Below are 15805 nucleotides of genomic sequence, written 5' to 3'. Positions count from 1 at the left end.
TCTTCTATTTTCTAGGTCCCTAACTAGATGGTCAGGTTAATTGCTAGTGCCCAGGAATCTAGAGATGTCAGATGTGTTTTTTCCTTTTGTCAGCAAACGTCAAGATCCCACATCCTTTGGAGGAAACATGCTCTATATTGCTCCTGAGATTGTTATTCCTTTAAAGAAAGAAATGTCTAAAGCCAAAATAAATTAGTTCAAATTCAACAATCTATTAGATTTCTAAAGTTGTTCCCAGAGACACTGTAAACATTAACTTGAATAGCCTCCCAAAAAACAAAAGAAAAAAAAAAACTTACCCAATTAAAACTAACAATAAAATTAGCAGAATATTTGGAAACCAAAATGAAAGAGTTTATTACATTATATGCATTTAGGTTTTCATCTCTCTTGTGAATAAAATGTATGAATGAGAATCCCATTAATTCATTAAAATTAGTTCATGTTTATTAACATAAATTCCATTAATCGATCTTGCAATTTATTTTATTAATTCCACTAATTCTATAAATTCATCCAGTAAAATTAATCATTAAGTTCAGTATATGTTAGAGACAGTTTTTGGCCAATACTTTGTGGTTGGAAAAAAGGTGACAAGAGTTTTTCCCAAAGATCATGAAGATGATAAACTCTCTGTTTAGAGGTTAGACATTTTGCTCAAAAGGTCCAGACCCTCAACAACTTGATGTATAGAAGGCAGATCCACAGGTTGGTCTGTAACATGAAGACTGGCAACTTCTGGAGGTGAAGTAGGTTGGGCGACAGAATCTGGATCCATAGCCCAGTGAAGGGAAGCCATAGACTCTGTAACCCAGTGATCTGAAGCCCTGGGATCCACAACCCAGTGAGTTGCAGCTTCTGGATCCATAGCCCAGGGAACGGCAGCTGCTGGACCCAAAACTCAGAGACCGAGAGCAAGTTGTCTGGCAAGGACTGCAGAGCGTGGAGGTCCTTGGGCGGTAGCAGGGTGTCTGGCAAGGTCTGGATGCCACAAAGGATGTCTGGCAGCTGCTGGGCTTACAGCAGGTCTCCTGACAGCCACTAGCGGGGGAGGACCTTAGCTGACAGGTGCTGGGAGAGCAGGAGTTAGGGCGGTAGACCAGGTTGCTGGGGCAGGAGGAGCTTGGGTAGCACACGTAGCCCCCAAAGGAGCGGGAGGAGATGTTTCCAGAGCAGCAGCTGTAGGACATGTTGGCAGGAGATGTGAGTTCAGCTGAGTGACTGTGAGGAGATTCTGAGGTTGAATGTCACCTCCTGGACTGGGACACTTTTATACTCTCAGCCATGGGTGTGGTGTTTTTTACGGTCGCCTTTCCCACACTTGGAATCTCTCATTTCCATATGTGTAATTCAGTGATATTTTCTGTAATTGCAGGTGATTCCTTCCATCTCATATTTATAGGAGAATTCATCATGTTGTTATAGCACCAAGCCAACGAACTATTCCAAAGTCAGAAATGCTATGACTGTATGTCATTAATGCCAGCTAATCGGGGCCAGAAAAGCCCCTATTCTTCTTGGCTGAGACTCATTGTGACTTTGCTAGTACGTTGGCTGGAGAATGCTTAGATCTAAAGGTGGGGATCGACGTTAAGTCACTCTTTTTTTCTAGATCAGTGGAATAGAGGCACCCAATTTGTCACCAATGATTTTCTTTCTGTAAATTTATTTCATCACCTAAAATTAGTTTTTGTTTCTTACATTATATTATGTATTGCCTCTCAAATGCAGTGGAAAGGGAAATAGATAATATAAATTGATTGAGAAATATGATGGATCACAGAGATAAATCAGGACAGATGTTTAAAGACAAAAGGACTAAGCAAGACTAATTTGAAAAAGAGTCTCAGGGGATACAAATTTATACATGTGCGAAAAATCCCAAAGAGTCAAATACTCTTTGTGTGTATTTGTGTGGGAAGATAGCTAGAGACACTATGGATCTGTCCATCTGTGTGTAATTCCAGTAAAAATGGGTTCTGGATCAATATAGTTTATGGCTTTTCATATAGGCATTTCTCCTTTTGTTACCTGTCCTTACAATGCGTCCAGTGATCCTGCTTTCTTAATAAGAACAACTCTTATCAACTCTTATCTAACAAGCAGGACCTTCTTGTCATTTTTATCTTTTGATTCTTTCATATAATTGTTTCCTAATTATAAAAACACGTTTTCCCTACTTCAGTTCTTCAAGATTATTTTTCTGTTGTAAAATATCCAAATATTGTCTTGTATAGAGCTCCATGTCAGGCAAACCGAGGCTAAAACAAATACTGAAGTGTTTTCTCCAGTTAGGAAAACAATTACCTCAGAGGGGAAGTTGTAATTGCAGGAGGTGATAAAAAAGATTCAAATATAAGTGAATTGTCTAAACACTCTTTGTGCATAACACTAATAAAGTGGTTTGTGGTTCTTAATAAATAGGTAGAAGTAAATAGTAATTAAGAATGATCATTAAAATCTCTTGAACAGTTACTAAAGAATTTAAAAATTATAAAATGATAATAACTTAAAAGGATAAAATTCAGCTTTAATCATTTTATTACACCTTCCCAAAATATGAAAATTCACTATTAGAAATGGCAAATGTGCAAGTAGAAATCTAAAAGTAGGAATGATTAAGTTAAATATAATAGACTGACCAATCCTTATTGAAGACCTAGACTTTCAGACTGGATTAGAAATCAAAACTATTTTCTACTTAACATAGGTTTTTCTTTAAATATAAGGAAACAGAGAAGGGAAAAAGTAAAAAGATACATCAGACAAAAGAAACAAACAAAGAATGTTACTTCCGTGTTACTAACTTCCAAATTTGTTGTATGATAAGATGTAAAACATCATGTTATCAGAAGCAATATAAGATATTTCATAACAATCACTCTGTCAGCCTTCCAGGATGATATTCATGATTTTGTTATTCATTTAGAGCTTACCCCAATTTCACATCACCCAAAAGAGTAACAGATAGCTACATATAGCAAGTTCAATTTATGTAATTTAAAATTAAGTTAAATTAAAAGTTTGGTCTTCAGTCATATTAGCCACATTTCATGTGCACAATAGATATGTGTGGCTGATGGATACCATATATCAGAAAATGCAGATAAAAATATTTTCAGCAGCACAGAACGTTCTATTAGACAACACTGCCTTAGACTTCACAGTGCACTTTGTTGACTGGCTAATGGAAATAAGTACTTTTACTATTTCTAGTCCAGTGTAAGAATATCAGAAATCTTGAGGTCAATTATCCTTACCTCAATTCATGTACTACTATGTTGGGATTTTCTGTATTGAAATTTCATGTTTGCTTATGTATATTGATACACATTTGTCTCCATGTTTTTATGACCAAAATTAAATTTACCCTATATATTTGTGTGTGTGTGTGTGTGTGTGTGTGTGTGTGTGTGTGTATACCTATCTTTTTTCTTGCTCTTCACTTCTTACATCTTTTTTGTATGTTCTGGGATTATTTTGCTTCTGACTACATATAACTTTTATTGTATATTTTAGTGTTGGAAGGCTAGTAACACATTCTTTACAGTTTCAAGAGTCTGAAAATGTCTACATTTCTTCTTCTTCTTTTTTTTTTTTTTTGATAAAGAGAGAGTGGGGGTTGGGGGCAAGAAAGAGAAAGAAGAGAGAGAGGAACTCAAACAGTCTCCATGCCCAGAATGGAGCGCAACTCTGGGCTTGATCCCATGACCTTGAGATCATGACCTAAGCCAAAATCAAGAGTCAGATGCTCAACTGAGCCATCCACAGGCTCCTTTCCATTTTGGGAACAAATACTCATTAGTCCATTACTCTAAAGTTTTCTTTCTTCAGAAATTTGAGGATACTTGTCTTCCTGCTTTCTTTCTTTTTTTTTTTCCTTAAGATTTTATTTATTTATTTGACAAACAGAGATCACAAGTAGGCAGAGAGGCAGCCAGAGGAGAGAAGGGGGAAGCAGGCTCCCTGCTGAGCAGAGATCCCGATGTGGGTCTCAATCCCAGGACTCTGAACTCATGACCTGAGCTGAAGGCAGAGGCTTAACCCACTGAGCCACCCAGGCACTCCCGTCTTCCTGCTTTCTTTTTTCTGTTTAGAATTCAGCTGTTAATCTTATTGTTTGCTTGTTTGTTTGTTTTGTTTTGTTTTAGGTAACTTGCCTTTTCTTTCCCTTTGGTTGCTTTAAATTTTTCTCTTCTTTGACTCCAAGATATTCTCTTTATTTGCTAGTTTAAATATGTTCTCCAGAGCAATCTCTAATTGTCTCTCCAGCTATGTCTAATTTCTTTTCAATCCACTCAACAATTCTACATTTAACGTATTGAATTTTTCAATTTTAGAATTCCTACTTAGTTCTTTTTTTTATTTTTTATTTTTTTATTTTTTGAGAGAAAGCTTGAGTGAGGGTGGGGCAAGGGACACAGGGAGAGGGAGAATCTAAGCAGGCCCCATGCCCAGCAAGGAGTCTGACGTGGGTCTTGATCTCATGACCCTGGGATCATGACCTGAGCCCAAATGAAGACTTGGACACTTAACTGATTGCGCCACCCAGGCACCCTTCTATTTGGTTCTTTTAATATATTTCTCTCTCTCTTAAAATTTTAAATCTATCTTTTTATTTCCTAAAGTGAATTCTATTATCTGGTATATATTTTGAATTTAGTCTTTTCTTAACTTGGAAGTCTGGCAGATTTCCCTAGGGTATCAGGTGATCCATATCTACATCATCTATCTATGTATATCATCTATATACTCATCTATATCTGTATAAAACTATATTCACAATTACATCTATACTTCTAAGTCCATGCCTGCATTTATAATAATATTGATATTTATCTATGTAAAGACATAATATAAGGTTACCTCAACACTATGCTAATTTCTTTTTGTAATTTGAAGTTTTTATTTAAATTCCAATTAGTTAACATTCCAATTAGTTTCTGGTGTACATTACAGGGATTCAACACTTCCACATAACATCAGGTGTTCATCACAAGTGTTCTCCTTAATCCCCATCACCTGCTTAACTCACCTCCTGCCCACCTCCCCTCCAGCAACCCTCAGTTGGTGTTCTCTGTAGTTAAGAGTCTGCTTTATGCTTTATCTCTGTCTCTCTTCCCTCCCCTTCCCCGTATTCATCTGGGTTGTTTCTTAAATTCTACATATGAGTGAAATCATATGGTATTTGTTTTCCTCTTACTAACTTATTTTGCTTAGCATTATATCTATATCTATATCTAGATAGAAATATATGTGTGCCACAACTTTTTTATCCATACATCAATTGATGGACATTTGGGCTCTTTTCATAAGTTGGCTGTTGTTGATAATGCTGCTCTAAACAGGGGGTGCATGTATCTCTTCAAACCTGTATTTTTGAATCTTTGGGGGTAAATACCTAGTAGTTCAATTGCTGGATCATGGGGTAGCTCCATTTTTAATGTTTTGAGAACCGTCCATACTGTTTTCCAGAGTGGATACTCCAGGTTTTGTGCCATGTTAATCTAATCGGGTACTGAAATGATATCAGTTCATAGGAAAGGGTAAATATTTAAGGGTCAGCTGAGTCCTAAGGTATTGTTCAGAGTGTCAGTTTTAGTCAAAATCATTGGAAATTTCTAACTTTTGATTTTGGTTACCTGAGCTCACGAGTCTCATCAGCCTCTCTTTTGGATTCAACAATATCCCTAATCAAAAAGAAGTCCCAAATTCTAGGACCTTGTTGTTAAATTGTTAAAACCTCCCTGACATTTTGGCCCTGGTAATTTCTGGACATTTTCACTTGTATTTTCTTTGTCTAAATTTTTTAGACAAAAGATATTAGTTTCAAATAATTTTTTTCATTTGTAAGTATATCAATGTTTATCTCATCCCCCCTTAGGAATAAGCTTACAATTCATAACCAGTCCTTGGTTGAAAGATTTATAATATATGAAAGCATGACTAGAATAGGTAAGAAATAGGAGTAAGAGTATCCAGGGACGCCTGGGTGGCTCAGTTGGTTGAGCGGCTGCCTTTGGCTCAAGTCATGATCCCAGCGTCCTGGGATCAAGTCCCACATCGGGCTCCATGCTTGGCGGGGAGCCTGCTTCTCTCTCTGTCTCTGCCTACGACTCTGTCTGCCTGTGCTCGCTCTCGCTCGCTCTCTCTCTCTCTGACAAATAAACAAATAAAAATCTTAAAAAAAAAGGAGTAAGAATATCCAATCACAAAAGTATTTTATTTTGTTTTTAATATTTATTTATTTGAGAGAGAGTGAGAGAGTTGGGGGGAAAGGGTAGGGGGAGAGACAGACTTTATTTATTTGACAGAGAGAGATCACAGGTAGGCAGAGAGGCAGACTTAAGCAGACTCCGAGCTGAATGTGGAGCTTAACCTGGAGCTTGATCTCACTACGCTGAGATCACGATCTGAGTTGAAACCAGGAGTTGGAGGCTTAACCGACTGTGCCATGCAGGCACCCCACAAAACAATTTTAGTAGTTTGAATGGAAGGTGGTGGAAACAAGAATTATTGCAATTTAAAATATGATACCCTTAAAAAACTAAGTAAAATCTAAAACCTTTAAAAGATGAAGGGACAATTACTCAACTATTTTTAATTGTGTTTGTCATTGCCACACCATATAAAATCTCCTTCATTTGTAAGTTAACCAAGTTTCCAGTCATTTCTTGAATATAAAAGTGATTTTCAGTCTTTTCCACTCTGCTTATTTTATTTTATCTTCCCAGATTTCCCTTTTGCCCCTTCTGATATGCCTATGTCTTTGCGATTCTAAATAAACTTCACCTCCTAAGGAGTCACAAGGCAGATATTCCTTATAAGTTCCTTACTCCTTCTGTGTCCCCTTTTCTTACATTCAGGATCACAAATTTATAATGGGTATCTTTGTCTAAGGGCTGTTATACAGCCTAAAGAAATAAGGCTTAGGAACATTTATTAAACATATGTTAATTCTTTTTGTTCTCAGTTTTAGGTTCCTTATCAAAATCTATCTATATTTGTACTTTGTTTTTCCTGAAGATACTTTGCCTGAGAAAACAGAGAATATTATCATGAAAAAGAGAAATAAAGTCCCCCCCCCTTTTTTGTTGAGTTACACATTAAATCATCACTTCTGATGCTGTCAAATACTAATTATCTTTTAGTTTGAAACATGAGTAAAAACCAGGGTGGAAATCATCCTGATGATTTTAGATTCTTCACTCAAATTTTATGGTATTGTTCTTTACACATATGTAGATAAGATCATATTGAATACTTAGCAGTGGGATACAGGTATTTATCAATTTTTTAAAAGATTTTGTTTATTTATTTATTTGACAGAGAGAGAGATCACAAGTAGGCAGAGAGGCAGGCAGAGAGAGAGGGAGAAGCAGGCTCCCTGCTGAGCAGAGAGCCCGATGTGGGGCTTGATCCCAGGACCCTGGGATCATGATCTGAGCCAAAGGCAGAGGCTTAACCCACTGAGCCACCCAGGTGTCCCAAGTATTTATCAGTTTTGCTAAGAAATGTGGGTGACTTCAAGCAAAGTTACTTAAAATTCACACATAATCATTTTCATTTGTTTTCTATTTATTTTTTCTTCATGTATAAACCTAACCATAAAAATGTAAACATAATTTTTATTCTCTGCATTTCTTATATAGCTATCAACTAGTCTTCTACTTTATGCCTGTTGGCATTCCCATGTCTTGTGAGAAAACCAATCTAATTCCTGAATCTGAGAGTTCAATTCATAATAGCCTATGTACTTAAACAATAGTCTTCTACTACTTGTAGTTTGAGTAAGAAAAATATCTGGGGCTTCTCAAAATTCAAATCCCCAATTTCTTAGGATTTCAAAATATATTTCCAGGTGTGTATTGATCTTTTCACAATATCTCCATTGTCTACCATAATCAAAAGTCTACTTAATAAAAATGAACAACAATGAACACAGCTGGTTATCAGAACCAATAAATTTATTTGATTATAATGATTTGGATTTTCATACAATTTTGGAAGAAAATCCAACATGAATTTTATCTCCAATGCAGACTTTAGATTTTATTTTCAGGTATTACATTAATTTTAGAATTTTTCAAATAAAGTCTTTCAGCCAGTATTTGGGGCCAGAGACAAGGTCAGGGTTTGAAAATCTAAGAATAAGAAGATAATTCTTCCTGTAGGTGAAGATAATAAAGATTATGAGTAGAGGCACTGGTGAGAATGAACAGCAAGATTAGAAATTTAATAAGGTGATCAAAAGAAGCCAGTTCAACACGTTGTTCTGTAACAAGAAGACTGGCAGCTTCTAGAAGCCAGGTAGGTTGGGTGGCAGAATCTGGATCCATAGCCCAGAGAAGGGGAGCCACAGACTCCATAATTCATGGGTCTGAAGCCTTGGGATTCACAGCCCAGTTAATAGCAGCTTCTGGATCCATAGCCCAGGGAATGACAGCTCCTGGACCCAAAACTCAGAGACCCAGAACAAGTCGTCTGGCAAGGACTGCAGAGCATGGAGGTCCTTGGGCGGTAGCAGGATGTCTGGCAAGGTCTGGATGCCACACAAGATGTCTGGCAGCTGGTGGGCTTATAACAGGTGTTCTGACAGCCACTGGAGGGGGAAGAGCCCAGCTGACAGGTGCTGGGAGAGCAGAGGTTAGTTCTGCAGAACAAGTTGCTAGGATAGGAAGAACCACAGGATGATCTTGGGGAACGCAAGTATCCCCCAAAGGAGCAGGAAGAGTAGTTTCCAGAGCAGCAGCTGTAGTACATGTTGGCAGGAGATGTGAGTTCAGCTGAGTGACAGTGAGAAGGTTGTGTTTGAATATCGTATTCCTCAAGTGAAGCATTTATATACTCTCTGCAATGGGTGTGGCACTTTACAATGTCAACTTTTCGAAATTTGGAGTCCCTTATTTGCATACATGTAACTCAGTAATCCTTTTTTAAAGTTGGAGTTAACTACCTCTCTTCATCTTAAATTTATGGGTTCACTCATTTTGTTTTTATAGCCCCATGTCAATGAAGTACATCTATGTTACAAATGCTATGACGGTGTATAATTAATGCCTACACCATCATGATCAGGGAATCCCCTCTGATTTTTCTGGTCATGAAAACATGTGCACGTACATGTGCTCCCCTTTGCCCGAAGAATGCTTTCTTCCCAGGGTGGAGATTACAACGCAGTCATCCCCCTTTTGTGTCAGTGTCTGAGAAGCAGAAATCTGGTCTTGATGAGGAATCTTCTAAATATTGTTTCTACATCAAACCATTGATTCACACTGTAATATAATTTTGTATCTACTACTTATTATTAGCATTGCTTACTCTGTCCAGTCTAGAGGGCTCTTATAAAAGTAAGCCAAAGAGATTGACCTAGATGATTAGAAGTAGGCATAATCCTGAACAAATATGTTGTAGAAATTTAATCTTTAGAAAAATGAAATCAAATCTAAAGCGAGAAGAGACCAATATGAATGCATGTGAAGAAAACCAAAATGGGAAATGATGTTGAGATGAGGTAAGGAAACAAAGGACAGTGGTAGAGAAGGGGAAAAGACTGTCCAGATTTTCTTCTACCCCACTGGATGATTTGTGGATATTCCACTTCTTAGTTCAATCATATCAAATTTTTTCAAAATGAACTTAATTCATGGCTTTTGTGCAATATATTTATACGCTCAAAACATCCTGGGGTCTACCCTCCCATAAGACATCAAAATTTTGAATGTTCTCTGAGCATTCCCAAGTTCATGGCAGATCCTTTATTTTTCTCCCTAATTTTGGTACACGCTTCTGTCCCAGCTTTCTTACTAGAGAGGATCCAAGTTATGTGAATCTTGAAGTTTATAATTTGGGGGCACTTCTTTAAGAAAAAGAATACAACATTGTGAACATAATAAGTAGATATAAATATGGATTCTAATTTAGAATAAAATAAAATTAACAAATACAAACTTATGAGATGACAAAAAGCACAAATATCACAAAATCAAGACAATAAAATTGTATCATCATAATTATCACCACCATCTATAACATTTCCTCTGTATTTATTGGCTGCATAGTCTTTGATCACTTTTTACATATGACAATAATTTTGTCAACATATTTTCTGTAGAAATAATAGAATATATTTCAGTTTTTCTTCCAAAATTATGAATCAAAAAATGTGATCCAATACATTAATAAAAGAAAGAACAAGAAACCATATGATACTCTCAATAGATGCTGAAAAAGCATTTGACAAAGTACATCATGCTTTCCTGATCAAAACTCTTCAAAGTGTAGGGACAGAGGGTACATACCTCAATATCATCAAAGCCATCTATGGAAAAACCCACCGCGAATATCATTCTCAATAGAGAAAAACTGAGAGCTTTTCCCCTAAGGTCAGGAACATGGCACAGATGCTCATTATCACCACTGCTATTGAATATAATACTAGAAGTCCAAGCCTCAGCAATCAGACAACAAAAAGATATTAAAGGCATCCAAATCGGCAAAGAAGAAGTCAAACTAACTTTGCATAGGAATTCAGTAAAGTGTCAGGATATAAAAATTAAAAAATAAATTATTTTTGATGACACAGAAAATTTCCTTTCAACATTGCTATTTATTAGTAATGCCACGTCTATAACATCCTGTGTCATTCTTCTCAGTTGGTGCTTTAATCCTGGGATTATGCTTATCTCAGCCTGTTGTCCCTGCTTTATCTCCCCATCCCAGTCTGCTGGCCCTAGAGGTTCGGTCTTGTGTGAGAATCAGCTACAAATGGCTGTAGACCCTCAGTTTTATTGATCTCTTTGGTAGCAGCGTAATGTTTTGGTTCTACTCCTTCTTCTTAAAGTCAAAACTCCCTGAAGTTCTGAGGTTCATCAGGTTGATTCTAGGGTCTAGAGGTAGTACAGGCAACTTTCTGGATCTACCCACAGTCCAGAACTACTTCAAGGGCAAATGATTGACTCCCAGGTTACAGCAGTACAAATGGAACAGTGGGTCCCTCCACACATCTCTGGAACATTGCAGTGGAGCCTTAGACAAAAGAACCCTGAAGGGGACCCTGCCACTGAATCTTCATTAGGTTAAGTCTCTCTCTGTCTTTACCTAAGCTGCTCTAAGAAACTTGAACATGTGCTAGTGACCTTCTGTCTGAGATATCAGGGACCCACACAGAGTGCCCAGGGCTCTCTTCAGTATACTTTCCATGGAAGTGTCTCTGTCCAGAGCTCTAACCTAATTTTCAATAATTGGATTATTGTAGTTTATTATTGCTTTTATTATTTGCCTCTGGTCCTCTTTAACTCCAAGTTTTTTTTTTTTTAATGAAAATATCTGATAGATTTATCACATTCTTTGGGCATATGGTTGTTTCCTGTCAATTTGGTGTAATATACACCAAATTTCAACTATGGGGTATCAGACACTCAGAAAGTATAGTGCTGTGTCGTAAGGCATGGAGTTGCAACTCTTTGATTAAACTACAATACAATTTTACTGTATATGCTTAAATTAACAACTTTCCCTCAATGTAAGAGTAGGTTTAATTGCAATTTTACAAAAGGAAGCACTATATAAGACCTCAGTAAGTCCAAGGAATGATGAAGTAGTTCATTCTCATCAAACAGCTCCTTTAAAAAAGTTTATCTTATGATCTTCTAAATTTCTAGATTTTTTTTCTTATGGGTTTCCAGCCACTGAGATAAAAGTCATAGCCCACTCAATGCTAGGAACACCATGCCTTTCTCAAATTACAGTGTTTCCAAGAAATTCTTGAAAATAGTTGTCTTATCACAAGTGAGAGTGACTTTTTGTTCACTGGAGATAGGATTACTGTTAATCAAAATTAATAAGGTCAGCAAAATTTGTCTATAGTGACACAACATTTTGGCTGCCCTTCCAGGCACACAATGATGACCTTCTCTTCCCTGTCCATCTTACTCTCTTCACATCAATGTGATAGTGTTTATATTGCTGAAATAATAGATCACAAACTCTCAGGTCCTCTCACTGAATCCAGCTCACAGATGTATGGTCATCCCACAAGCACGAACCACCCCCTTAGTTTTTTCTTTCTTTTTTTTTATATTAAACTCTAAATTAGTCACCGATATTTAAAAATCAAAAGAAATTTGTACAAAATATGGGTTTCTGACATCTTATAAAATTTTGGAAATCTGGTCCTACTGGGTTCCCTTGCTTGCAGCTGCCTGGAACTCCATTCATAGAGGATGTACTCCCTGAAATTCCCAAGTTCAGCTAATCCTCTTTATTTTGTAGTTGTGGGGCCCAATTTTAGTTGTCTTTAGTCATCAAGCCTGTGCTATTATTTTGTTGTGTTAGCTAATGACACTGTCATAAATTGAGAGGCTTTGGGTTTGAAGACATTTTGTGAAAACAAACTTCCTGTGCACTTGACGGATGTTCTTCCTTGTTTAATAGGAAAATATAATGCATCTATGTTGGTGGAATTGGATTATAAAAACACCAATCATGAGACAAATCACAGGTCAGCTGGGCCACCTCACTTATGTTTATGATCCTCTGACCAAAAATATTTTACATGACAAAAGAACTTGACATGGTTTTTATATGCTGGGCAATGACTTAAATCAGTGGTGTCTTACTTCTGAATATGCAGCAGAAGTAACAAATGGGTCACTTGAGAACAAACAAACCAACCAGAAAATAAATAAACAATGTAAGAAAAGCAAATTATTGAATTCCTCCTCAAGTTGCTTCACATGTGATTCTGAGGTACTACCATAGTTGGGCCAAAGGGTTAAAAAATTAAATTAAACTAAACTAAAGGATTAACATCTAGCTAAGATTCCTCAGGAGAGGTCATAGCCATGTGACATCACACTAATCCATGCCTGACAACTGTAACCACCTTTGTACAGGGATTGTCTTGCCAAGAATATGAAGTACAGCATTACAAAGAGAGAAAAGGAAATCCATTTTCTGTTTATAACGTAATAATTCTATTGTAATGGGCAGTTCCTGCAAATAATATGCTTCACCCTCTCTCCTTGCTACTGTGCAGATGTAATAGCTGTTACAAATGCTATTGTTTGGAAATGTTGAAGATGGATTTAGTAGCATTAATATCCATCCGGCAAGATGCAGCATCCTAGGGTTTGAACAAAGGCTGCGTGTCACTACCCGGTGACATTGTGCAGATGGCCTCATGATGAGTGGTAAGGGCTCCCTATAAATACAGGAAAGAAGAATAGCATTTGTGACAGACTGTAATAGTTAAAATTGGAAGGCAGAATGAAAACAGGCTTTGAATTAGAAATCAGATCTTAAATGTGTGAGCGGAACTAAAATGGTCTGTGGTACGTAGTAGGCATTCTATAGACATGTCGATTGAATGAAAAAAGACATTGTCTTAATGTTTTCAATGTCTTATTTGAAGTAAGTCACCTAGGAAGATTACATAAATATTAACCATTTTTTGTGTGTTCTGTCTTCGGCAGCTTAGTGAAGGTTAACTCTGTGTATCTGATAGACATGGAAGATTTCCACTCAGATGTCATGGGTCAGCTAAGACTCATGAGCTTTGATGTTTCCAGGTGACATAAAATCTTGACCTAGTGGAAAGTAGTGAGATGAGGAGAAAGAACACAGGCTAATAGATGTGTGTGTGTGTGTGTGTGTGCGCACGTGCGCACACGTGCGCACCTGTGTGTGAGTGTGTGTGCACCTTCCTCTCCTGCTACTTTGAGGTCTGGCCTATTCCTGATTCTGAGGTGTCAGCATCCCCTGCCTCATTTTTTTTTCTCTTCCCAGCCCTTTGCTGATTAAAGGCACGAGGAGTGGAATACAGAAGGTAACGCCACATTTACTCTGCACTTTCTTCATCTCCAGTGCAGGGATAAGAGGGGAGGTACTTGAGTGGGCATGGGGCATAGCATGCAGAAGAGAGCAGGAAAGGGAAAGAGAAAGAGGAGGAAGTTATTTCAGTGTACTTCCGGATTTTTAGAGGCTTCAAAGTAGAGGACACTTGAGGTTTCTTTGTCTCCTGAGCTTGTTCAAACTGGTAATTAGGCAGGAGCCCTTGACAGGAAGACAGCCTGATTTTCTCTGGCCGAGACCTTGTTTAGTACTGCTCTGTTGGCTTGGTTCTGTCTTGGTGGGTGGCTAGAGACACAAACATAGCAGAGGTCATGGTTTCCCAATGTCTGCTGGAGGCAAAAAAACCTGGAGTGCCAACATCTAGGATACCTCTCTCCAGGGCTTTGTTCTGGTTTTCTCACTTAGTGGCAGAATAAACCATTTATTAATTGTCCCATTTCTGTGCTCAAATCATAGCATTTTATGATACTAAAATCTGGTTCTGGTGCCCAGAGACTAATGGGCAAATCTCCCTTGCAAGTTCTGGCCCATTCAGAATAGACTAAGGTCTGATGGGAGGGATTAAAGACTAAAATATGTCTAGCCTGTTGCTTCCCTATACACAGGGCTCTTTCTTGCTTGCTTGCTACCTTTCTTGACAATGGCTTCTTAACTTATCCTAATACGAGGGTTTGACTTATTTTTATTTTTTTAAAGATTTTATTTATTCACTTGACAGACAAAGATCACAAGTAGGCAGAGAGAGAGAGGAGGAAGCAGGCTCCCCGCTGAGCAGAAAGCCCTATGCAGGACTCCATCTCAGGACCCTGGGACAGTGACCCGAGCTGAAGGCAGAGGCTTCAACCCACTGAGCCACCCAGGCGCCCCGTGGCTTTGATGTATTTTTAGAGATTTGGAATTTAAAACAATGTAATCCTAGGACATTATGGGATGGACTTTGTGTGATTACTCAGGATTTTAAACTCTGTTAAATTTAAGTAATGTCTACTAAAACACACATGTCAGAATATCACCAGCACAGTGTGCGGCTGTGGTGAGGGGGCTTCGCAATCTAGGCAGAAGGTAACGTGGAAACTTGTAGCCTCTATTCTGCTGTCAGAATGCCTGGGAGGTGAATCCTGGCACTGCTTTTCACAGTACTGTGATCTTCTGCCATTGACTTGAGTTCATGTTCCACTTTTCTTGTTTGTGACATGGGTATAATAGTACCTCTTGCATTGGCTGTTATGAGGATTATATGGGATAAAAAATATAAATAAAATGCCCACAGTCTTGCCTAGCAATTAGTAAAGAGTATATGTGAATATTTGCTCAAATGATCAAAGGAAACCCTTCCTAAGTGCTTCTGAGGTATCAAATTTGAGAATCACTGCTATAAATATCTTAAATGCTTTTTTATTGCCTGAGTCATTCTTTAACAAAAAAGCAAAATGTTTATAACTAGGAAAAACTTGGGATTTCAAAAAGTACACTTGTTTAAAAATAAGAGCCCTCCACAGAAAGCAGAGTTTTAAGGGGCGCCTGGGTGGCTCAGTGGGTTAAAGCCTCTGCCTTCAGCTCGGGTCATGATCTCAGGGTCCTGGGATTCAGCCCCGCATCGGGCTCTCTGCTCTGCAGGGAGCCTGCTTCCTCCTCTCTCTCTGCCTGCCTCTCTGCCTACTTGTGATTTCTCTCTGTCAAATAAATAAAATATTAAAAAAAAAAAAAAAGAAAGCAGAGTTTTAAGCCTTCACAAGACTAATCTGCACCGCAAGGCCTGTGATAGATGGCCTCCTAACTTAATGGCTTAATGTTATACTCAAATGCTGTGCTTCTTATCTTTCTGGAATGTCCCTTTCTTTCTGATCTCCATCTGTCCCTTTCTTCCTTCCCTTTCCTTCTCTCTTTTCCCCGATCTTTATATTTCACACACCACTGATCGTGATTTAGCCTTCTAAAGTGGCAATGCTGT

General features: G+C 37.9%; 1 protein-coding gene and 1 pseudogene across 1 annotated transcript; both read right to left on the bottom strand.

Moving 5' to 3' along the window:
* Window positions 1-674: 674 nt before the first annotated feature.
* On the bottom strand, window positions 675-1241 carry LOC123940372 (keratin-associated protein 13-1-like). Its single transcript, XM_046003142.1, has one exon. It carries the CDS (start codon window positions 1188-1190, stop codon window positions 675-677), a length of 516 nt encoding a protein of 171 aa, XP_045859098.1. The 5' UTR covers window positions 1191-1241.
* A 7006-nt stretch (window positions 1242-8247) lies between these two features.
* LOC123940373 lies at window positions 8248-8805 on the bottom strand (annotated as a pseudogene).
* Between the last annotated feature and the right edge of the window lie 7000 nt (window positions 8806-15805).

The sequence above is a fragment of the Meles meles genome, chromosome 4 (assembly GCF_922984935.1).
Source record: "Meles meles chromosome 4, mMelMel3.1 paternal haplotype, whole genome shotgun sequence".
In the NCBI taxonomy this organism is placed as follows: Eukaryota; Metazoa; Chordata; class Mammalia; order Carnivora; family Mustelidae; genus Meles; species Meles meles.
Note: the sequence above shows the minus strand (reverse complement) of the source record. Positions and strands in the feature narration are given on the sequence as shown.

Bases quoted from the DNA above. Each gene is read 5' to 3' on its own strand.
- LOC123940372 (XM_046003142.1), bottom strand. From the start codon at position 1,190: ATGTCCTACAGCTGCTGCTCTGGAAACATCTCCTCCCGCTCCTTTGGG.